Source organism: Cottoperca gobio, chromosome 5 (assembly GCF_900634415.1).
Source record: "Cottoperca gobio chromosome 5, fCotGob3.1, whole genome shotgun sequence".
NCBI lineage: Eukaryota > Metazoa > Chordata > Actinopteri > Perciformes > Bovichtidae > Cottoperca > Cottoperca gobio.
In genome coordinates this window covers 23,385,670-23,410,999 of record NC_041359.1, presented here as the reverse complement: position 1 = coordinate 23,410,999, position 25,330 = coordinate 23,385,670, and the positions used below count along the sequence as shown (strand labels likewise).

General features: G+C 39.8%; 1 protein-coding gene across 1 annotated transcript in view; it reads left to right on the top strand.

The window, feature by feature from the left end:
• LOC115008397 (metabotropic glutamate receptor 4-like) overlaps positions 1–25,330 on the top strand; it is a 135,678-nt gene that overhangs the window by 70,917 nt on the left and 39,431 nt on the right. The window contains exon 3 of the mRNA XM_029431983.1: positions 1,876–2,092. Within this exon, the coding sequence (XP_029287843.1) occupies positions 1,876–2,092 (217 nt within the window). The remainder of the gene's footprint in view (positions 1–1,875; positions 2,093–25,330) is intronic.

Genomic DNA, 25,330 nt, shown 5'->3' with positions numbered 1-25,330 from the left:
GTGCTGTGCTCATGTGTAATGATAAAAAGCAGATTTAATGTGAATCCTCCATTTCCATCTTGCACAAATGAATATGCATTTTTAGATCCCTTCTAACAAAACACCTTTTTACGCATTTGTCTGTTTTCTCTCTTTTGTACATGAACAGGCAATCTGTGTCCAGATGAAACTCCAGTTCAGTCCAGTTTTATTTATGTGTTTTTACCCAAATAAGTGAGTTGGGTCAGATGTTTAATATCCAGGGTTATCTGTGTGTGTGTGTGTGTGTGTGTGTGTGTGTGTGTGTGTGTGTGTGTGTGTGCGTGTGTGTTCATGTCCCAGCTTACAGGTCTGCTGTTTGTGATAATGAACTGCCGCATGTTGCAAAGAGGCATCTAGAGGGAACGCAGGTCGGTTTTTCATTAGGATCATGTTTCACCGAATGCACCTTCTCCTCATTTTGTTTAGAAACACGACAACATGACGACAGATCCTCATCCTAAAGGCACATTGTGTATCATTACCAGGAAACACCCTGGCTGTCTGTTTGGTGAATCACTGTGTGCACCAGGGATGAAAGATTCCATCTACACGAACACAGTTTAGCTATTACAAAAACTGTGACAAACGAAAAACAGCCCCCTGTGGTGAAACACAACAACCAGCACCAGAACATCTAAAACAATATGGTCACTCAAGACAGGATTCGTGCTTTCGCTGACCTATTTATTTGTATATTTACTTATGTAATGTTTTCCTTTTCTTCAGCTCAGTAACATCTTTGGAGCAGTGGGAGCAACAGAATCCTGCCATGATGCCATTTACAAAGCTTTACTATTATAAAAGCTGCTACTGGGTACCCTGTAGCAGTGGATCTTTTTTTATTTTTTATTATCAAAGTACGTTGCTGCAGCTAAGCCAGCGCATTTTGTGGCTTTTAAAACATGATTTGTTAGGGTTGCCAAGAGACATGTTTATGTATAGCAGGTGAGTCCTACTCACTCAGATTGGGAACTGTCCAGCCTGCTGCAGCATTAGGGAGCACTGAGGCTGGGTGTTTAAAGGCTGGGTGGGCTTTTGAGTCTCAAAAGGAAGAAAGATTTTCGGACCTCAGCATTAAATTCTGGTTTTAATTTGTTAAAAATAATAATAATAACGTTAAAGAAGACAAACCAAATGACACAATCAGGATGTCCCTGTGTTTATCTTCACTTCTGTTATCCTGTTGTCTTTGCAGGTCTCTTTACAAAGTCAGTCAAGCGGCTGCAGCTGATGCAGAATACAAAGTGGATCACTCCACTTCTCCGATCTGTACACCGGCTGCTTTCATGTTTTTCAAACAATTTACTTTAAAATATGAATGTTGGTCTACGAAGCTCTGGAAGTTTTAGGGACAAAATGTTGTTCTCATCTGCTGCTCTGTTATAAATCATACAGATGATCTGGAACAAGTCAGCGTACTGTGCCCCCGGAGTCGAAACTAAACACAGATAAGCAGCATTCGGTTTTTATGCCCCACATATCTGGAACAAAGTCCAAGAAAACTTAAGGTGCAATAACTCTTAGTTGCTTTACATTTATGAGACTTTTCTCTTTGCCGCAGAGGCAAACAGAAGAGTCTCGTAACTTATTATATTATTAAATTACATGTGGGACTATTTATGTATATCATATTGTGTCATCTTTATTCCTGTTTATGCTGATTTATTGTAATTGATCTTATTTTGTTTTTATTTACTGCTTTATTGTCTTGTCTTAATGCCTTTTCTGTCTGATGTAAAGCTGTTGTCTTGTTTAAGGTGCAGCACATACACACTTCTTCACGCCCTTCCCATAACTCTTTTCACTACAATCTACTTCAAGCTTATAATATTATCAATATTCTCTCCTGCGCAGATACCCCAGGTGAGCTACGCCTCCACAGCTCCAGAGCTCAGTGACAACACCCGCTACGACTTCTTCTCACGCGTTGTCCCTCCAGACACGTACCAGGCCCAGGCCATGGTGGACATTGTCAAGGCCATGCGCTGGAACTACGTCTCCACGGTGGCCTCAGAGGGGAACTACGGAGAGAGCGGCGTCGATGCTTTCATTCAGAAGTCTCGGGAGGACGGTGAGTACACTCGGCCTCATATATCATCGCTGCGAAGCACCGAGCGTGGGAACATATTACCCATGCGAACCTTCTGTGTTGTAGAAAATCAGTGAAGCTCCCGGACATTCAAACACAAATCAATTAGTGATGTCAAATGTTAGGTTTGATTGCAGAACATGCAAACAGCCAGAGGTTGATTACAAACTTTAATATGTACCAGTCACAGCACATACAGAGGCCTGAAAACAGCAGAATGTTTGTTTAAAACACACATTTTATTAAAAGCTCCTTTAGATCTAAAGATTCTCTGCAGCCATAAACATTTCTTTCACCCACTTCTTTGGCTTCTTCTTTGGCTATGCAGTGAAAGAAACACGTCAGCAGCAGTGGCAGTCTGTTCCATCTGTTCTGCTAGTGCTATTATTATTATTATTATAATTTAAAAAATATTTATTTATCCTTTATTTAACCAGAAAAGTAAAAACATTTTCAACAGTTTCCTGGTCAAATTATGCACCAATAACAAAATAACAATGAGAGACAACAAAAGATGAATAACCACAAAATCACAATTAAACAGAATTGCGATAATCAATATTCTTTTTAAACCCCCTTTCACACATTCACTGCAACCCATTGAGCGCATGTGTTCCTTAACACAATCAGGTACTAACTGTACATACATGGAAAAAATCAGCTCATCAGTAGTGATAACCATTCACACACACACTCACACACACCGTTGGTCGTCGGGAGCAATTTGGGGTTCAGTGTCTTGCCCGAGGACACTTCGACATGCTGACTGCAGGGGCCGGGGATCGAACCACCGACCTTCCGACCGGTGGACGACCACTGTACCTCCTGAGTGTTGGTGTCTTAAGACTCATTGCTTTGGTTCCCTGACCCAAACTTAGACTGTACAGTAGGATTGTCATTTCCAAAGTTCAGACGAGCAGAAAACCTGCTCAGAAAACAGCACAGAGCAGTTGTTACGTATCTAAGTTGAGCGTGGAGCGGACGTTTTGGTGAAGAATGACTCCAGTGTTGCTCATGTTGCTCTGCGTCTGCTGGATGTGTAAGAAAGCAGCTGTTTGCGGCAATCACCCTTAACAACAAAACACATCTGCTTATTTTCAAACCATTAATTATTGATTTTATCTCAAAAACATTGATCCCCGTCACCCAAAAGTAACCGCAAGATGTAGCAGAACCCAGTCTGCTTAAAGAATCTACTTTGGGGCAAATGTACAGGTTCAAACAGCATTTTATGGTGGAGAGAAAATAGAGGCTGGATTTGAGAAAAAATAGTTTCCCCCATTAATATTACAGACAACACGATTTTTCATTTGGCCTACTGTACGACGCTTTGGATCCTTTTCCTTTTGCCTTTTAGCCCCAATCCAACAAATTACTTTCCTGAAGGAGTTCCCAAGGAGTTTGAGTGTTTCGCTTGGCTAAGTACGAGTGTAATTAAAAGGATGAGACTTTAAGGTGCCCCGGTCACGTCTTCGGCGTGCACTGTGCCTGGACAAGCTTGGCTTGTGGTTACTCATCAATTATGTCTGTCTTTCTCTGAACACTTCATTGCCTGAGCACAAGTCAGGTACTGCTGAGGGATGGGGAATAAGTGATGCTGGGTAAAACATGTAAAGGATTTTATATCAGGGCTGAAGAATCAAGAAATGCATGTCTCTGCAAATTTGAAATCTAGCCGATGAGTCGAATACGTTACCCAAGCTGAGGCTGTGTCACACGTGGGGTCATGCATTACTCAAAGATCATGTTCAGTGGAGGCAACGACGATCTATAACGCCTCTCAATGATCATGCTTATTTGATGACAAAGAAAGAACGTTGAAGGGTTAATCAATTAGGAATTTATGTAGTTTCAAACGCCTTTTTTGTTAAGTTTCCAAATCATGGAACTCATTTCTTTATGTCTGAAGAAAAGGATTTATATGAACATCATGTAATAACCCTAAGGCTTTTTAACGAAGTATTACCAGAGCACAATCCAAGCCACACATTTATTTAAATAAAGAATGTTTTTATCCCATTTAGAAGTTTTAATCATGTCCAGAAACATCCCTGCTATGCAGAACAGACTGCAGTCAAGGATTTAGCCACAAAGATGGGCCCAACACAATCTGTGGACCTTTTACAATGACATTATTTTATATCTTTAACTTTACTTTCATTCACAGGATTAAGAAACATGATTTGAATATTATCAACCATAACTCCCTCAATATTTAATACATAAATTAGTCCCTCTTTTATTAGGTCAGATGAAAAAAAGTAATTTTTCATCTGCAATAAAAATAATTCTTTGATTAATCAATTAGTGGAAAAATAGAAAAATAACCAGCAAATATTGTATTGATTTTTATAATACAAAAACATTGTTCAATATTATTATGCTTGCCAATTTATTTATTTTTCATAAAGTTCATTCCAGGTTTGTTCCAGCACTGAGTGCATACAATCACATTTTAAATCAAAGTATTTTTTATTTAATTTAAATCAACAGATATTAGTTATTAGATATTTTCCTTGCGAGGTGATTGACGTTGACTTTGATTACTTAATTAAAGTTCTCCAGTAGTGTACTTTTACTTTATCAAAACATCTAATCTCTTGACTGTGGAAAGATGTTACGCTGATATATAATCTTGCATATATACCGTTAACTCACTGCTGCACTTGCGCACTTACTTTGTCAGATAGCGTTGTTTTTGAGCCAAATGCACCGAAGAAATATGCCGAAAAGGCACATTTTCAGAGTCCCACACAGCAACAACCCTGGCAGCCCGGACGCCACCTGCTTGGAGTTGCACCAGCACAGCTTCCCCCTCTCTCCTTGCTTGCAAATAAAACTGAATACAAAGTGGGTAAAAAAAAAAGCAGATGATTAAAGGTAGATATGTATTCCAGGTGGCGTTTTTTGATCTCTGCTTTTGTTTCTCTCTTCCTCTGGCCTCCAATGTTTCCCTTCTTGGGAGTATTCGAGGACGAGCAGCTTCTCATCTCTCATGCACTGACCCCAGGGTGTCACTCCTCATAAAGGGAGATACAAGAGCAGATGTAGGATACACAGAGGTGGAGACAGACATCCCTTGCTTTGTAAAACAAAAACACTTCAGGCAACGTCAGATGTGTGAACATCGGAAAGTTACTGTCTTTGAAATGCCTATCCTATCGTGTATATATAGTTAGATAGTGTATAGGATTTCTAAAAAATGATATTAGAAACCTTCTTTGACCTTTTTTTAGTGCCAGACTAAGGCCAAGGCTTTACTGGCAATGTCCATCTTGTAAATGTATTTAAATTATGAGGAAGTCAAAGAGAAACAGCAGGACAGTGAGCACTTATATCTCCAAATAATTTAGTAGGAGCACCTTAAGTGATGCATTCCTGGCTTATATGGACACAAGATGCTTTATTTCTTTAATTTCAAACAGCCTATTTTATGAAACACACACACAGATTCTGAGATGGAAAGTTCATAATGGTCATCTAGGGTCTACTTAATGGTCTCTCACTGCTTGCTGCTTTGGTATTTCTGAATATAAGATTATTTTTGAGTGCAGCCTACAAACAGGACACAGAGAGGACAGTCAAGTGTGGGCAGAAGAAGTCCCATCATTGACTGCAGACAGCCCCTCTCTGCAGAGATGTTGATTACTGTGGAGCGTGCCCCAATAGATGTCATTAATCAAGTTAATGAAACACAATGTCAATAAGAAGCCTAACAAGATTCCCTTGCAAACCAATGGCCTGCCTGACATCAACATGAGAAACCCTGCTAATGGAGTAACTGCCGTTCCTGTGTGATGAGCAGGATTACAAGCATTAGCCACAGAATTGGGATGAATCAGTGCATGCAGGGAATGTAAAGTGAAGAAGAAGAAAAGGGCAAGACAAATAACTCTGCACTGCTCCCGGGTGATTTATTTCTAGAAACTAAGAACAGACAATATTATACTGTGTTGGAGTTATGCTGCCTAGTAACAGGAAGTCAAACACGAAGAAGACGATAGAGCCTAATTAACTTGATTGTTAACTGATTCTTACAGTTCATCAGAATTCATTAAATAATGTGCTATGGATAAAACTGCCGATATCCCTACAAAACATATTGTGAAAAGAACGTCTATCATTACACAAGCCCATACGTTCCTACTGAAGACGCTCATTTTCACACACATGTCTCACAAATGTATTCTTTATTACTACTGAGGATTACTAAACTTCATAGGGTTTGGGTTCTGCAGTTTTTGTGGCAAATGTTATTTAAAAAGGAATAGTTAGTGTATTTGTTAGGGACTATTTTCAGCTGCGGATTAATACATAAGTGATGCTCTTAGCAGCAAGACGGTGTATTTGGGCTCAAGTTGAAAAAAGAGCACACAGCCCATGTTCATCATAAAGAACATGGCGACCAGTGTGAATACATGGTTTACTGATGTGTTTATAATAGTTTGTGGACACCGATGGAGCTCTATAACACAAAGGACATAAGCTACATGGAGCTTTTTCTACTTGTCAGTAGCATCAATTCATTGATGGTTTTGCTCTTTTCGTGACATTTGATGACATTGAGAAACATATAGATTATCACCAGACATATCTTTTGAGAAGATAAATAGGGAAATGTAGTGATTAGTCCATGATGGATTAGAGATAAGCAGCTCTCTACAAAGAGCACCAGGGAGACATTTGAACATCTGTATTCTAAATGGCCGCAGTCACTCGGGGAAGAGATGACAGCACACTCAGCGATGTTCCTGCTTCCGTCCATATGGCCCTTTAATCTCTAGTGCACACCCGTGTGTGGCATGTCAGACCGTTATCTCTTTATTTATTATATGACATCATGCAAATGACCCCTGAGTGCCTCGGATATGTCCTGTTGCAATTTGTTTAAACAGTTACTTGTCAGTGCTTAATTGTGCAGGGCAAATGGCAGAATGACCATCACTCATCTTCGCTCTCTCTTTCACTTAGGGCCCGTCAGGGATATAATGGTTATGTGTCTCTCTTAATGCACGGATATCATTAAAGACAATTTTCTCAAGCAAGTGCTGCGGCTCGAACTTTGATCTTTCGTGTTAGATTCAGTATCCTGTAGAACTGTATCATGTTGAAGGTAAACTTAAAGGTGAACAGCATTTTCCCATAGCATGTGCCTTGTAATGTAAATTTACGTTAGTAACTATTCATATGAAGAAGAAAATTGGAGTGTGTTGCCGATTCAATTAAGAGAGCAGGAGAGTAATGGGTTGGGCTGTGGGGGAGGTTACAGCTGATGCTGCAGCTTAATTTATCCTGAATCCGGCACAGATTGGCCGCAAAGAGCGATGCGAATTGGTACAGATAAGGTTGGTGGCCGCGAAGCTAATACAGTGTATGAATGATGACATGGAAAATAAAAAAAGAGATGAAAAGAGGGTACTGTCTTAAAGAGATCAATGCCACATAGGTAGCTGCTGTTTTGTCACATGCCTAAAAGTGGAGCTTAAATGAAATTTGTCGGGTGTCACGTGTCACTCGGCAACAGGAGATAATCAATGTACGGTAAAATAATGATTAAAAGCAACAAATTAAACATATTTGTGGAACTGAGATAAAAAACCTAAATCAGGTGTGAAATAACTCCATGCTTTGGAGATTTTTTGGAAACCGCTAATTTAAAAGTGTTAAAAACTTTGCAAGGATAAAGGATTGGATTTTGAAAGATACTTAAATCAGCCTTTGTCTTCCCCAACTGTTGAGAAGGAAAAGATTTCAATTAAACTGCATAAAACAATAATGTAAATTGGACAGCTCATGCAACTAATCTGGATTACAATGCTGTAACTAATCCATACAGCTCCTCTTCATTAGAACATATCAATATTACTTTTGTCAGAGGGATAAGATTTCCTCAGCTTCCACTAAGCACTTTCTAAACGGCTTCATGTTCTCATCATTGGACGAGGTTTACATATTGTATTATTCAGTGTTATAATGATCTGATGACGACCTCTTTTACACGGCGATATATATAAGATATATACAGCAGTTAACGATGTTTGGCACGTCAGTAATGGCTGGGTACTTGTGTTCGAAGGAGACACGTGTATCAAGAAAGATGGTTAAATATTAACGAGGTAAAGGTTAATCTGGCCAATTTAAAGTTTCGTGTACACATGTAAGTGTCATTTAGTAAATATAAATCTATTGTGTGTATTTGTATATACATGTTTATATAAATGTATATTGGTATTTAGATAATGTATCTGTCAAGCAGAGGATCTCTGAGAAAGAAAGTTGCAATTATGTAAAAAGGATTTTGTTGTAACGTTTGGAAGTAAGGCACGTTGTCACTTTATATGTGTATATAAGACGACCAACCCACCGCTGTTAAAGACAAAAACAGTAACAGACAAACCTGTTTTCTGGGAGCAATTCCACACTTAATTATTTGTCTCATGCTGATATTGTTTTCTGTTTTCACTTCCTGGACTTCTCCCTATCACGGCAGCATTATCACCGGGAGTGGTCTGGACATTGTTAATTACTACATCTGGACCACCTTCCAGAGATAATAGGCTTTGTGATTTTTATCTGCGTACGCTGTCAAAAACTACAACAGGAAATACCTCATTTATTTTATTTTTAGTCGTGACATTCTGCGGGCGTCCAAAGCAACATCTGTAGTTTTTCCTCATTTGCACATTTGGCATCTGGGTTGTCAGAGCCATGTAGCCGGTGGCAGCATAGAGCAGCATTTGTCTTTGTATTAGGCTGTTGAGTTAGAGTCAATGATTGCTCAGAATAAAGTGATAAGATTTAACATTGGCAAAGACAAGAAGAATGTATTCAGACAACTGTAAAATATAAGAAAAGGAGTTCACCCGAGCACATATTGGTGGACGGGAAATATATAAAGTAGTGGCACTGCACAACGTGGAGCCTTGTATGACAAAGTCCAAAAGGAGTGCAACTGTCAGTACATTTTCCTTCAGAACTATTGTTCCTTTCAAGATGGTTCCTGCTAATGAGCAGGTGGAAGATAATATTGTTTAGTCAGCTTCTCATCTAATCCGAGTCTTCTTCCTGATAAACACCCTCCTCCAAAGACAGCAGCTTTACCTAAAACCCACACAAATCTACTGTAACCCCAATTTATCTAACAAGAAGTGTTAAATCTTGATTGTTGAAAGATTTGTGTGCATTTTTGTTTGCTGTTTTTAGTTAAACCTACAAGTGCAACATGGAGTCACCCAGCAAATATGTATTGTTTTCCAAGAATAAGTCCGTTTTCCAGGTGTTTAATTTGCTCATATTTTTTACACTGCAATGTGCTTGACTCTCTCTCGTGAGCTTGTTAGCGCTCTTATTAGCAGGTTAGCTTGTTACATTTGCAAGAATCAAGCATTACCTTTTAGATCTGTCAGAGATCTTTGTCAGGCAGTTAAATCAAATTATTGTCTTGGTTAAGTTTTTTATGGAGCACCTGTAAACATTTTCTGGATGTGCGTACCTGGGAACCTGTTTAGCTTGGTACATGGCTCACTGTAGTGCTTGCTAGCTAGTTATCTCGCTAGCTTACTTGAATAGACGTTCTATGTTTTCCATCACAATTCTTTCTCTGTATTATGCCAATCAAGAAACTATAAAATAAGATGAACACTCAATTCCATTCACACTTCACCTTTACCACATAGTAGATGAACGACCTCTATTCTTTTAAGTTGGTAACTTTAAAAGAAGAGCCATTCATTGAAACTGGCTTGGAACAGATTGGGATTCAAAAATGAATAATAATATAAATATGTCATATACCTGGAGTCCTTTTAGAAATGTGTATTTATAAGAGGTTATTGTACTGTATGATTAAATGTAGTGAAACACCTTGGTGATTTACCATTGAAGTGTTAATACTCTGTCCCTGTATCTGTATTTAAAATATAAAGTCCGTGGTAGGAGTAATATTTTCCAGAGCAGATTATTCACACATCTTCTTAGAGACCCTGAAGTAAGTCCTTGGTCTCTTGTAACACTGAAAACCAACCTATTGTCTTGTTTCCATAATAATGTCATTACTCTACAGTGTTCACCACTGTCACAAAGTCCCAACAATTTCCTTAAAACCGTATGCTTCTTCTAATGGAAGATAAATGCAATTTCATTATTGCACAACAACCTTGAAGGGTCAATTTGGAAGCGATGGGAAAGGAACCCTTGTGTTAGCAAGGCAGGAGGACCACTGTCATGAGGGGGGGGGGTACCTTATGTGAGGGGAAAACATTGGCAGGAACCAACCACGTGAACAAGCAATCTCCATACACAGTATGCTGAAATAACCTTGATGGTGGAAAGTGAATTTGGTTTAGCAATAAAAAAAAAAAAGTCTATATTATGAACAAGATTTCCATATGGTAATTGGCTGCACGGTGAGACACAAATAGGACTGCAATCGTCCCATTAGCCCAAATGAAATCAGGAAAATGTCTAAGCTAGGCTAACATCAGGAATTGATTGAAGGGAACGTCAGAAGAATTATAGTTATTCCTGACCTAAACATTTTATTTTCTGACCACAGCTGCAGAAAAGAAGTGTTCTGCCTCTGCATTAATGTATTATGAGTGGGCATTTTCATTTCATTAAAAAATATCTTCTTTGAGGATAAGCACACACCATTGGGATTTATGTTCCACAATATGCTGATTAATGTGCTTTTTTTCAACCAAGTCTTTAAAAACTAAGTTTTGCATTTCTGACCAACAAACACCATTCAAACACATTTATATTTTCCCTTTGGATTTACCTATTTTATTCCTTATTTGCATGTGAGACCCAGAGTAACCTAGATTAAAAAAAGAAAATAAAGACCTTTCTCAGCTGCATAAAAATGTGACGCTGCCCATCAGTCTCCAAAACAAACAGCAGGAGGCTGCGGCAGTGCCATACAAGTCTGTCCTTTGTTCGAGTAAAAGAGGAGGCAGCTACTCCAGTGAAGGGGAGGAAGACAAACAGCCTTTCATTTGTTTGTTGCCACTTAAAGGTTGAACATAATCCACACATTTTCTCCGGTACATTTCAAACTCACTAAAGAGGTCTGAAAGTTTGAAACTTTCTCTCTTGAAACTTGAGCAACAGACATTGGCAAGCATTTATAATTTGAAGTGTTATTGAAGACGCTACACTAGAGTCTTTTTTTATGGGGCTCTGCGAGAGGGTTCCTAATTTGATTCTGAATGAGGAATGGACAGAGAGTGATTTAGCCTGGCAGGATTCACAGTATAAAGTTTTGACATAATGTCACTCTGACTCAGGGCGTGTCATTTCCATTACAAATGACAAGGCGCTTAACAGTCAGTTGAAACACAGAGACGGAGAGGAAGAAAGAGGGAGAGGCGTGTGGGTGAGACAAAGGCAGATTTAAAGGCAGGAAGAAAAAGAAATGTTTGCAGAATGAAGAGAAACAGTTGTTTGATCAGCCAGTAGAGTGCGAGCTGCTGCAACTCTGGAATTTCATTACTCATTTGTTCTTTTGTCAGTCTGAAGACATGATCAAAATGAAACAGTTCATTCTTTACTGTTTGTTAGAAAACAAACACGCACCATACTGTGATCACAAACAGAGGGAAACATTTCCCTGCAGGATTGTGTTTTGAATCATAACATACGTTTCCTGGTAGCATGCAGGTCAATCAGTTGCAAAGGAGCGGGGTGGGATATTGTTCAGGGAAAAATCTATGATTTTTAATCTCATACTTCCATTTTTCTTCTTGTATTGATTCATGTAGTACCATCAGCAAGCTTTGTGGATAGATTAAGCTACCATGCAAACAAAAAGAATGTGGCGTCCCAACTTCAATGTTGTGATCAATGGCAGAGACAGCCCGGGTCAACAGTTTCGATGCCTGTGTTTACTGAGGCGAAGTATTGGACCAAGAGGGGCTGTTGGAATAGAGGGTGCAAAGTAGAATCAATACAACAGCTATCATCATTTGCCGCTTTTATTAATGGCTTCGCCCCAAGCCGGCAACGAGAGAGAAAACACTCACTTGCATTTAGGGAACCAGCACTCTAGCGTTTACGCAGCTATCAATCATCACAGTGTAAGTTGCTCTCAGCAATGGTCTGGCTACCTCCACTCACCTCACAAACCTCCCCCCCTCTCAATCATGTAATGAATGGCATCAATTACGGGGTGAGGCTGCCAAGATATACAAATGATTCAGAATGGGTCAAAGTCTAAAGGCTAGAAAAAAAGGCTGAGTTTAATACACTTTCTTTCACTCTGCTCCTTGCTGCAGCTCAATAGACTTTTCATGAATTTTAAAAGGTATATCTACCTGTTCGTGACTGACAACAGCATCAGTCACACAGGATACATCCATAAAGCAACGAACAGGTGCTGCCTTTCCTCATGGTAGTCAGGAACATTTCTGCATGTAAAAACCGTGCCTACTTACAGACTACAGAACATGTCATCTACTAGATCAGACAGTCAAGAAAATGAGACACCTCTTTTTTATGCCAGTTGAATTGTTTCCACATGATGTGGCAGCTCTGTTGAAGAAATAGGGTTTCTATTCAGTCAGATATCCAGGCAGTGAAAAGCAAATGAACAATCCATTTTTCCTACTGTCAAATAAAACGAAAGTTACGGATGTAACTACGGTTCTATAAATCCTGAATGACAGCTAGAGGCAGTGCTTAACACTTAATATCTTCTGTCTCGCGCATGTGCAGGTCGAGTATTTATATCAACAAAGTCACGTGTGACCTCAGAGGACCCTGTCAGGTATAAGTTCTGGTGTCATCGACGAGATTAGTCCTACAGAATCTTCTTGAGGAATCACATGATTCCAAGTGAAGAAGAACTCATCCAGGATTCATAGAACTGTAGTTACATCTGTAACTTTCGTTCTATTTCATCAGTACTGACCGCCAGAGGAAGTACTTCACACTGGATGACTTATAACAACAGAGTCGTGAGGAATCCTAAGTATCCACCTCATAAAGGTGGAGCAGAGGGACTCTGCAGAAGAGCCACACCCAATGGATGAGGGGTGGCGACATTCACTCTGTAGAACATGGAGAATGTGCTTGGTGATGCCCATGTGGTCGCGGCACATATGTCCTTCAAGGGTACACCTCTCAGGGTTGCCCATGATGTGGAGACACTCCTGGTTGAGTGATACTTTACTCTGAGCGGCAGAGAACAGTCATTCGCCCTGTACGCATGGGAAATTACATCTACAATCAAGTGGGACCGGCACTGCTCTTCCTAGGACCACCGTAACAGATGAAGAGTTGTTCAGAACGTCATAGGCACGCTGTAGCCTTGATATAAGCTCTAAGGGCTCACACTTGGCACAAGACTCTTGACCTTTCTACCTAGTCTCCTAAGGGGGGTCAAACTGTACCAACTGGATAGGCCAATTCAGATGTGAGCGTGCCAGCACCTTAGTAAGGAACGCTGTATTTTGCCACAAAGTGACATCTGAGCCATCCGAGTTCCACCTCAAACATGAATTGTTCACGGACAAGGCCTGTAGCTCGCCTACACGCTTTACCAAAGTGATGGCAAGGAGAACACAGTTTTGGCCAACAGCCACCTCAGCTCTGCATGTGCCAAGGGTTCAAAAGGAGGCAAGCATAGTGTGTCCATCACCAGGGACCTCAACCTCAAGGATGGGTAGGGATTGGGATGCCAAATGCGACCCTCCAGCTGTGACAAGAGGTCCTTCCTGCTGAGGAGAGGCCAGCAGAGTCTGTGCAGCAGAATACTGTCAATATCAGCCAACACCGAGCGGACACGCTTCAGCTAGCACACCATCAATTAGCTTGGGCGAAGCCCGATGTTAACAGTGTACATGGTTATATTAAAGCTATAGGAAACAATGTATTCACTATCAGCTTATGTTAGTGATCTCACCAACTGATGAACATAACAGGACGGCAAACATACAGTTCCCTCCCTGTAGTGGAACAGCTCGTTGCAGCTTCTGGAGGCCGAGTAACCCGCCACTCCAACCGATGCGATCGCGAGGCTACAAGCGATGAACTTTAAGTTATTAGTAATTATATCATAATATTTTTTGTAGCTTGCTAAGCTGCGAGTAATAGCCTGCATCTAGCAAGAAGATGAAATGGCCTGACCAGGTCACATGTGACTTTGTTGATATTAATACTCGACCTGTGCGAGACGGAAGATGTTGAGTGTTAGGCATTGCCTCCGGCGGTCAGTAAGGATGAAATAGAACTGTCGAACTCTGTGTGATAGATGAACAAAAAGAGACATAAAGGTATGCTATTTTATCTTATGATTAATATGGAGGAAGAGACATGATTAAAAAATGTTGGACCCAGTGTAATTTGATCCCGAAGCTATCAACCAAAAGCAAGGACATACAACGTTATCAGAATATTTTAAGAATTTCAAAACAATAGAAAGATGGGAGGATAATTTCCTCTAATGATCCATAACAGTGCCAGCTGATGAATGTGGCAGACTGTGCAAGGTTATCCTGGTTCTTCTTCTGTATTGTTCTCTTGTCTTCAGTCTGGCCTTGTCGAGGTATAGTACCATGTCCGTGGGATTATTCCACTTTAACACAGCTCCCACTGCGCTGACCAAATCTCTGGGTCAGACATTGTAGTCCTGCTTGACAAGGTCTGCTCCACAGGCAAGGGTGGCTTGTCCAGGATTACCACATTTGGGCTCAGAGCTCTGAAGTACACTAATATGAAGGACGCAGCAAAGATCCTCCTGGCTCTTCTTTCACTATCATCTTTATGTTGCAGTACAAGGCTGAAGTAAAACTGCATCACCTTTGTAAATCTGCAGTACCTGCTGCAGCATTATGACGTAGGAGTCTGTTAAGCAGTCTGAAAGATGTGGTGAAAGGTGTATACATATGTTCATATACTGTATGATGGTATCTGCAGTAACACTGTCACTGTGTTCATTTGAAGTAAATACATTTTTAACAACCGATAACATGGTAAAACGTTGGTTCTCTGCTTCAACTTTCTTAGAATAAGGACCTCCTTTCTTTAGAGTAATTTGCCATAGGACAAGCATGTCATGGAGTCATATCTATTCTTCATTTTATGTCTGGCCTGTATTCCTCCGCCAAGTGTTCTTTTATCGCAGAGGTAGGAAATGAACAATGTGTGCACTCTGCTATGAATTCTCCACAGAATTCTTGACAAGCTGGAAAGATAAAGCAGGAATCAAATAGTCAGATCTCTGTGTGTTTGATAGTGAAAGAAGAATGTCTGCATGCAAATGAGGATGCCTTTTTTCTCTATTTTTTTCTTAAAGGTACTTCCACTTATTTGTCTCCTATTGTAAAGTTGGAGTTATGTCCATACATCTCCACATGACTCCTACAAACCAATTTGCAAAAGTAGTCATATACTGCATATTGCATATTGTAATAAAATCAATACTACATTCAGACAGTAAGGCTAGCTTTATAAGGTAGACTGACAGTTTTACTAATATTTAAGTAGACACTGCACACATTTAAATCCCCATTTTAAACAAAGCTGCAACAAATCTATTTTGCTTATTTAGCTAATCCAAATTATCTTTAAGTACAATGCTCATCCACAGTTTGCCTTCAGTCTTAATATTTGGATATTTCCTATTCTTATTATGCATACTAAACGCAAATCAACACATGAAAATAGACGGGGCTGGCTGCGTTGTTGATATGCCATGTCTTTAGGAGAACATCAACATCTTCCAGTAACGAGCCCTGAGGCCACCAGCAAATTAAAGTCTCATCATTATCTGACTTTACTCATATTGTTTATACCATATGAAATGAGTGTCTGTAAGGAATGGATGAGACGTTTCTAAAGCTAAAGGCACTCGTTAATGTGCCAGCAAGCATTAAAGAATAAATAAATAAAGGAACTACAGCGGTATCCTGGGGGTTAAATAATCCAGCTCATAACAGAAAGTTTCCCAGTTTGAAGACTCTCTTCAGCTGGAAGAAGCTTGCTGGAGGGGTCTGAATTGACTTTGTAACTACTGTCAGCATGCGCCCGAGCAAGGCACTGAAGACAGTTTCTTTAGCCCTAAAGTCTAGGCATGTGACACTATCACAGGGAAAATATATGCATGTATAAAAAAGGATGCCCTCGTGGCACTGTAGGCTATTTCAGTGCTCCTGTAGTTGACCCAGTGGAGATGCACTTTAGCTGTGTTGGACAGCTCCCATGTGTGGATGTGTGAATGACTGTACACCTGGCACTAACCCTGCATGTTATCACCAGAAGGCACTTCATGTTCCCCTCAAATTCAAAAAGCATACAGTTTCAGTTGTATGTACTCACTAACAGTGTGCTCCTACTGTCCAGCTGCCAAAGATGATGAAAAATGATTGATACATTCATTTAAATACGACTGTATTAATATTACAATTTCACATAAAGCAAAGTTGTAGCACTAAGGAAAAGTGTTCTTTGTTGTAAAGACACAAATACATTATCTATAAAGGAAACTAAATGTGATTTTAAGTAAGTTAAGTGCATTAATAGTGTGGTAATTTACATAGCATGTAGGTTTTTGATTATACTAACTTCATTATAGAAAGCACAATTACCAGTTTCATCATAAGTTGTTTTTGCTAGAATGATGTTAATGTGAAGAAGCAGTCTTCACAAGCTAATATATCTGCCTTAATGCCTGAACTGACAGCTGCAAGATCTCTTCTTTTTACACATCTGTATGTATCTTTCAGGAAAATATTTATATATAATGCAACAAACATGAGAACATGACGAGAGTCATTTGAAACCAGCTTTCATCATTACATTCGACACAATACAAAAACACACACACACACACACACACACACACACACACACACACACACACACACACACACACACACACACACACACACACACACACATTTGGGCCCTGAACATGTTTGCAAACACTCTGCAAAGTGTTTTTCTGAACATGCACTTTCTCAGCATACAACACTGCAACATAAAATATGCAAAACATGTTTTGCAGGTAATTAAAATTAAAATGGACATCAGCTAGTACAAGCACTTTACAAAGGGTTATGTATTATGAACTGAAGGTCAGGTTTAGAAAGTGATAAATAATACATTGTTTATAAACTGCATATGTACCAAATCAAGAATGCTGCATTCGTAGAGAAAATATTGCTGCAAGAGATTTCAGAGGAAATGATATCACTGTCGCTTTGAATTCTTTTCATTTGGCTTCTTTGATGCAAAATTGGTTTAGTGCAGCCGAGCACTTAACAACATCACAGGGTGTGTGAAATATTTTCCTTTTCGTACACAATCCTGTTTTTGTTTTCGTTAGCACTCAGGCTACTTATTTGTTATCTCACAAGTGCAGTATTAAGATCAGTGTCTGCAATGAGTATTTCCCATACTGTTCTGAGACTGCCGTTGAATCGAATCAAGTCTCTTAATTATCAGTGAAATGTCTCTCTGCAAAATCATCTATGTCTAAATTAAGCACAAGCAGACAGATGCACATAAATACATTACAGCAGTATCGCTTGAAAACAACCAAAATATTTATTTTCTTCACCAGTAGGCTTACATGGGGGTCCGTCTCAGAAAGAACAAGTGTCCAGCTCGGGTCCTTGTTAGCCTAACGACGTATTCAGACTTAACACAAAGCCGTTTTCTTTTTATCAATCGTAACAATCCTAAAAATAGAATAAAAAATGACTTGTTAGCGGACCGGTGAGGCTGTGCTTGCTTGGGCACAGTGGTGCTTTGCACTTGATGCTAACCTCAGTGTGCTAACGTGATGTCTTAAAGGTATACCACGCTCACCATCTTCAGTGTTAACAGTCAGCTCTGTTTAACGCAGGACATCCCAACAATACTCATGGAAAGCCCCACTACTGCGTGTCGAACTGTCGTTATGCGTCTGGTCTGTTTCTGGCACGATTACTGCAAAGCATGCTGGAGAGAGGGAGCTGCCAACATGCTTTGTGGGTATGCTGTGCTGCAATGGGCGACTACTGTGGGTCCCGCTGGTTTTCCTGCTGGCACATTTAACAGCTTTTCCAATATGAATGCAATGTGACTGTTCAAATCCAAACATGCCGTACAGACGAGGTGAAAGGTGGATGAAGTTTTCACAGCGAGTCCTGATCAGCATCTAAAGGGAGTTAATTAGAGTGAGTCGTTTGTGTTTACGCGGAGTGACCTCCAGCGGTGCAAACAAGACTAAAACTATTTGAAACCACAAACTACATTTTCAAATTAAATCAACTTTCTGACAGTCTCTCCAACAACTGTAAACTTTACGCACACACGCACGCACGCACACACACACACACACGCACGCACACACACACACGCACACACACACACACACACACACACACACACACACACATCATTGCAAGCCGTAGATTGTATCTTTTAGTTTGAGGTGTTTCAATTATTTTGTCCATCCCTATATGTTTGATTGTCAGTATATCCGTATATCAGTATATATTTTTGTGTCCCTTAGAGTAACTTAAGCACACTATTAGAAACCTATCTTCATCCATTGTGTTATTTTATTGGTATTTATCTTATTTTCTGTGATCAGTGTAATTTCAATGATTTTATGGATGAAGAAATTGAACCCCAAACCTTGAACTAACTTTGTTGTGTGGACATGAACTCTAGCAAAAACAGTCACATTTAAATATACTATAAATCAGTGCAAAAATAATGATTATATGGTCCTCTAGTCTAAAATGAACAGTCCTAGAAAACCACCTTAGTCAAGAACTAATCCCAAAGAAAAACCTTGTTAGAGATGAATTTATGTTTTTCCTTTCTGCCTCAGAGGGGAAAATAAAGCTGGTTTATGCGTCACATAATATCATATTTCACATAACTTTTCCATAGCCAAGAATAGCAAACAGCTCTCTAATGAAAAAGCAAAAGCCTTAGCAAGTTCTATTTCATAAACAATAATTGTCCTGAAGGGTGAGGTGAACATAGATCGCAGATGAATGGAAAACACCTAAACAATAGCGCATCCTTCGGGCTGGACACATCTCTCAATACACGAACCAGACAACAACAATAACAACAACAACATCTTTTAAACAACTCCCACACACGTCTGTCTCAGATTTAGGATATTTATAAACATATTGAAGATGTATTTCTGTCTAGTCTATGTCTATAGGCACTTGACAGCAACAACAAATTAGCAGAACAAAACACTTGACTTATTTTAGTTTGCTTTGTTTCCTCATCAGGCAGCTTTTTATTTATTTTCTCCATATGAATTTACAAATGGTGTTTATATCACCTTCCCACATCAGCTGCCTTCTATAAATCAAATGCAACACATTTAGGGTTGCATCATAAAAACATCTTATTGGGTGATAGAAAAACAGGCAAATCAATCAGTTGATTAGAAGATGAGAGCAGCTGCTTCCTCTGCAGTGCTTGTTGCCGTTTAATTGGCGACGAGGTGATGAAGACAAACGGACAGAGGTCATTCATCTCCCGCAACCAAGATTTTCTTTATGACCGACGCAATCGCAGGCTTCGTCTCAAGGACGTGACAGTTAGAGATAGAAGACTTGTTGTTTTTTATTTTAGAAAGATAACTAGGCACATTATTCAGTCATTTTGAAAACACTTAACTCCACACATCAGTCTTGAGGTTACACTTATTCTGCACTCCTTTGCAGAGTTTTTACGAAAATGTTCCTCCAGGTCTGCATTCATTATGTATAACAGAATGCTTGATATGATTTCTACAGCCTGGCATAATGAATGGGCAAAATGGGCTTGTTTGTTGTCCGCATATTTTCCCCATATCTCTGCAGTTGTGATTGTGCAGCTTTGTTATCTCCCAGGCCTGGCAGCTTAAGGGCTCGGAATTTCCCCCCTTGGAAGATCCTGTGCTCCCAGGCAACAGGTCCCTCTAATGATGGGAAATGATGCTTGTGGCACATCAATTATGAGGCAAAAATACTCCTGAGCAGCTGTGTATCATTTCTTGAGGCTTAGCATTTCTCTCATAAGAGGTTTTCTGCCCTATTGCAGGTCCCCTCCCACTCACAGCATCTCTCACCAATAAAATATTAAGCAAAACAAAAATACACACCAGCTAATATTTTCTCTGAGTTCACTCCACAAGAACTACTTAAAGCAAATTGTGTTTCTCTTCAGTGAAGACACATTTTATTTCACAATTAAGAAAGGGTAAACTGGTGTAGCCACATTTGTGAGTGAGCCATGTGTGATGCAACAGGGCAGATTTACAGAGCACCAGCAGCCTGTGAAGACCTATTACCTAATCATTGTCAGCCTGTCACACCAGATGACCTCATCTCCACTGAAACACAGAGAAGAGCAGCGAAGTGAAATTCTAAAACAGTTTGAGCCTGCTGTTCGGTGGATGGCCTCTGCATTTCCCCCTCTTTTTTAATGAACACCTCTTGTATGTAAGGCGCGGTGCATTTTCTACACAGGACAGGTCGGTCGGAGGTGTGATAAACACAAAGAGGCCCAGGTTGTCCACTGAGAAGTTACAAGAACGTCTTCATCTCAAGCTTCTCAAGCTCTCAGTTTGAGGAAAGAAATTATAAAAACTCACATAATGAGAACCAAAAAACTGAATTATGGCAAAGCTGATCATGCTAACTAGTTAGCATACAGTGGCTTATACACCAAGCGAAGCACCTTAGCATTCATTTGGAGCCGTGTTTTGGGCCATGTACGTCAAATACAAATGTTCTTTCAGCTCCATTTTGCTCTCCACCATGCATGAGGGAAATACCTCACTTCTTACCTGCTAAATACTTCAATATGTTTACCATATATTTGCTAACTTTGCCTGTTCTTCATTAGGTGCTGAGCATGGAAAATACAGCTGATAAAATTACACGGATGAGAGACTGAACCAAAAAAGGTGAAGGTGCAGGCCTTTAAACCAAAACAAAGAGCTGAAAGATGCTACAATGCTTTGTCACTACGAGCGACGCTTATACATACAGTACATGTATCCATTACTCACCGCTGCCGCTTTGAAATAATATCATGATGGATAGTTATATGTCAAATCTTTTGAAATGTGATCGGCTCGGATGGTCCATTCTAAATGCAGAAGGTAATATCGAGTGCTACATCGCCACTGCTTTGTTCATCCTGGTTGTATTGAAGGCGATAAACCCGGAGTTGGACCCGTTTTTGTACTTTTGAATGGTAGCCGTGTTGCCAAAGCTGGCTTGAAAACTCAGTCAATTTGATGGCACTGAACTATGACACAATTACAAAGACAATTAGGTAGGCTACAGTCTAAAGCTCTCCTATTCTCAGGGCTCAGCTCTGCCCAAGGCGTTGCTGGACTGTAGTCATAGAAAAGAGGTCAGGCACAAGTCAATTGGTTTGATTGAAACCGCTGCCCTTGCTTCAGAGGAGAGGTGAACAATAAAATGGAACATTATGCAGCCATCTAGTTCTTCTTTTCTGTGTTGCACTTTAGAGACGGATTGTGGTGAAGTCCATCTGTTAATGGAATATCTGTGGAGGTATCTTAGAAGAGCAGATTCATTGAGGGGGGGGGTGGGTTCTATAATTAAATTTTCTTTTACTTAAATGCGACTAGTGCAGCGCCCGTTCAACAGTTTGGAACAGGCCGATTGCTTTTTTCGAGAACCAACTTCACACTGCAATTCCTGAGCAATACACCCGTCAAGTGAGAAATCCATTGGATGAATTGTTGTGGAGAAAATCAAAGGACAGACAGACGGAGGGACAGAGACTCCTTCCATTTTTTGCTAGATTAGATATGGCAGACACCACCTCCAATCACTGTTGCTAAAATGTTGAGGGATGATTCCTTCCGGCAGTGTATTCTGATGTTTAAAAACATTAAGGGGATTAGCTTGATGGAGCCGATACTGACTAAAGGTCACGTTTCTAATGATGACAGGTTTTGACTCCTCCAACGTGGCCCGATCCAAAGCGTAAAAAAAACCAAATGATGTCATTTTGGGTCACAACAATGTTGGGAAGCAAGAATACCTCAAACGTCCTCTTCATCCAAACACCACGGGTGGAGGCAGAGCGCCGTTTTATTGTTTGCCGAAGTACCATTAACGTAAAGGTTTATGATCGGACAGCATGTGATGAGTGTCGAGCAAATATCTGCCATCGAGTACCAAAGAAATGAATAATTATTTTGTATCGCAACAAACGGCACTATAACAGTTCCCTGTTCAGCTTTTTAGACAGATAGCTCTTAAAAGTGTAACTACATGTGGATGGGATTAAAGTACATGTACTAAAGATAGTTGTTTTATTGTGTACTCGCTCTGACTCTGTGCGTGCCGGCTTATAGGGAAGAGTTTGTGTGTTTAGTTTTATAAAAGCCTTCAACAGATTTCACAGCGACATGTCGAAAGGCCTGAAGTCAGACATCCTCCACCTGTTGCTTCAGAAAATTAACCATTCCAGGAAATGTTTGATAATTAAAAAAGAAAGTGTAATGGAAGTGGTCTGTTTGTGGAGTGACGTGTGGGCTGTAACGCAGCTCCATCTTAACATTTACAGGCATTGTCCATCTTTTTAGAATTTCACCATCTGACTAAAGGCTTTTTAAATTGTTGGCTCTTTCTTCGTTTTTGAATATTTTATTTTAAGTATTTTATATTTTATAGTCTCACTGCAGCTGCAATTCACTAAAATTGTGAATTCTGACTTTGGGCTGTAAAAAAAAGCCGTGAAAATGTAATTATAATATAAAAATCTCCCGTACAATGTAATATGACACAATGATCAATCAACAAATGCAAATGATTTGCATTAATAATTTTTACTTATCGTGTTACTCTTTGAATTGTTTCAGCCCTGTGTGTCCAATTGCATTTTTGTAAGGCAATCCTGTTCTTTTGTCTGCTACACAAACACAATACATCTACAGTAGCTGCTGTCCGAAGACCCCACGGTGTCCAATATAGAGCTGTGGAGCGAGGAGAGTACAAGCGACAAGAGAAAACCAAGTGGAGAATATATAGAGTGCATTACATGTGAAGTCATACCTCATAGTTGTTGACTTACTGAGAATATTCTCGGGATTGATAACTCTCTTTAAAGCAGCATTAATTGATTTCTTTTTGGCCACATGAGCACATTGGAACAAGCTGTAAAAACAACATCACATCATCCAAATGTTGTTATAGCAAACATGTTGGCAGACATCATTTACACATCCAGCAAACACACAGAAATAATAACTTTCATTTGGAAACGTTTGCTCTCATTATGTTCTCCAGCTGTTTTGCATGTGTTGCCGGGCAGGAAGCGTACATTCGGTTACAGTCATTTTATACATCATGATATACATCTTTAAATATCTGTGGTAGGCTACATAAAATACAACTTTTATCATATGTTTTGTTTATCTGAGTAAATAGTTAATGAGTCGTGAGGATGTTAAAAACAAACAAAGAAGAAGCCCATCCAACGTTAAATAGTCCTCTCTGTGCCTGCATCCAGATTTGCACCAGAAAGTAATTACTTTGGCCTTTGGCTAATATCGCCACCACGTTTCATTTAAATGTGTTTGTACGTTTTTTGGGGAAAACCTGCAAACAAACGAGCGAGGTTGAAAACACAACACCCCTGGCAGAGGTTAAAATGACTAAATCTAATATTGATTTTTAGTTCTCACTTATTTTTCCTTTCTGCTGTTTTTCAAAGTAGCTGTTGCACTCTGACACCGACCAAAGACAGGCTCCACTGTGTGTGATATCGATTTAAATATCACCAAATGTTTGAGCATACGGATTAGAAACCTAATAGGTCCACAAACGTTATTTTATAGCACATTATTCTAACCTTCGCCTTCCTTTTTGTGAACATGTAGTCTCTAAATATCATTGTATTTGTGTCCTCTTGTACATCCTCATCAAAATATAATTTTACGGTATACGCCATACATCATGGACTATAATATAACTGATCATTTCAATTTGTGATTGACTGGTATTAGATTTCTAACATGAAACCGCCCTCTAAAGTCAGAAGCATCTACAGCAGGGGTGTCAAACGTGTGGCCCGGGGGCCAAAACCGGCCTGCCAGAGGGTCCGGCCCGGCCCGCGGGATGACTTTGCAAAGTGTACAAATGAGTTGTTGTGATCATAAAGTAAAATACTGTTCGAGATACCTGAGACAAAATGTGTTGTGCTTTTGTAGATACACTGTGATCTGTAAGTTGTAACGCACATGTGTAGGTTATTATGCTGTGATGTTACTGGTCCGGCCCACTTGAGATCAAATTGTGCTGCATGTGGCCCCTGAACTAAAATGAGTTTGACACCCCTGATCTAGAGCTTCAAGACGAAAGATGGTACGTTCCAACTGGTTTATTATCTACTTGTGTGGCTAAACACACAATAAGACATGTGTGGTGAACAAATAACTGGGGAAGGATGTACAATTAGGAAACTCGGTGGAGCAGAGACACAACAGATTGTGTTTTCAGACTTAATACTATTGTATTTCGTTGGTTTAATTGAACATGAACCGGGCGTGGACATAGCATAACAGATTAAAGTCTACAACCAGCCACGCCGACGGGAAGTGCAAGAGGAAATGTGTCTTGGAAATGTATTTTGAAAAACAAATGACGGGAGTTTCTTCTCTGGCACGTCAGACGCACATAGGCAGTAAGAGTTACCGCGGTATACGCTTGGCAAGAAAAGAGAATAAATTGCAGGAAGAGGTTATTTCAAATCTCCTCACATATTCACAAAAACAACCTCCTGATGCAAAGCAAGCCAACATAAAACCTAGAAGAGACTTCTTTGTATTGTAAATGCAGCACCTTCACACTCAAAGTTATTTCCTACCATCAATAAGTTTCTCAGAATCCAGTTTCCCTCTTGTTGTCACTTCAGTACTCTGCCGTGAACTTTTGTGACTTCTCTGCAGTTCACATTTCGTTATGAAACCGCAGTGCAGACATCTCACGTGTCGTATTATCGTCATATAAGATCTACACATCGTCCTCATTAATCCAGCACTAACTGATCATTATTGGTGATTAAGTGCTATCAGTATTCAGCATGAGGACATCTGTGCATCCTTGTTTTATTTTTTTGTGAATAACTTTACTCCCTGACTGAGAGGTCTTTACGTAATGCTCTTTACAATGTGCATAATGCATTCAAATTAGAGCACAGAGCAGGACCACTGTAGTTTGAAGGGAATTAAAA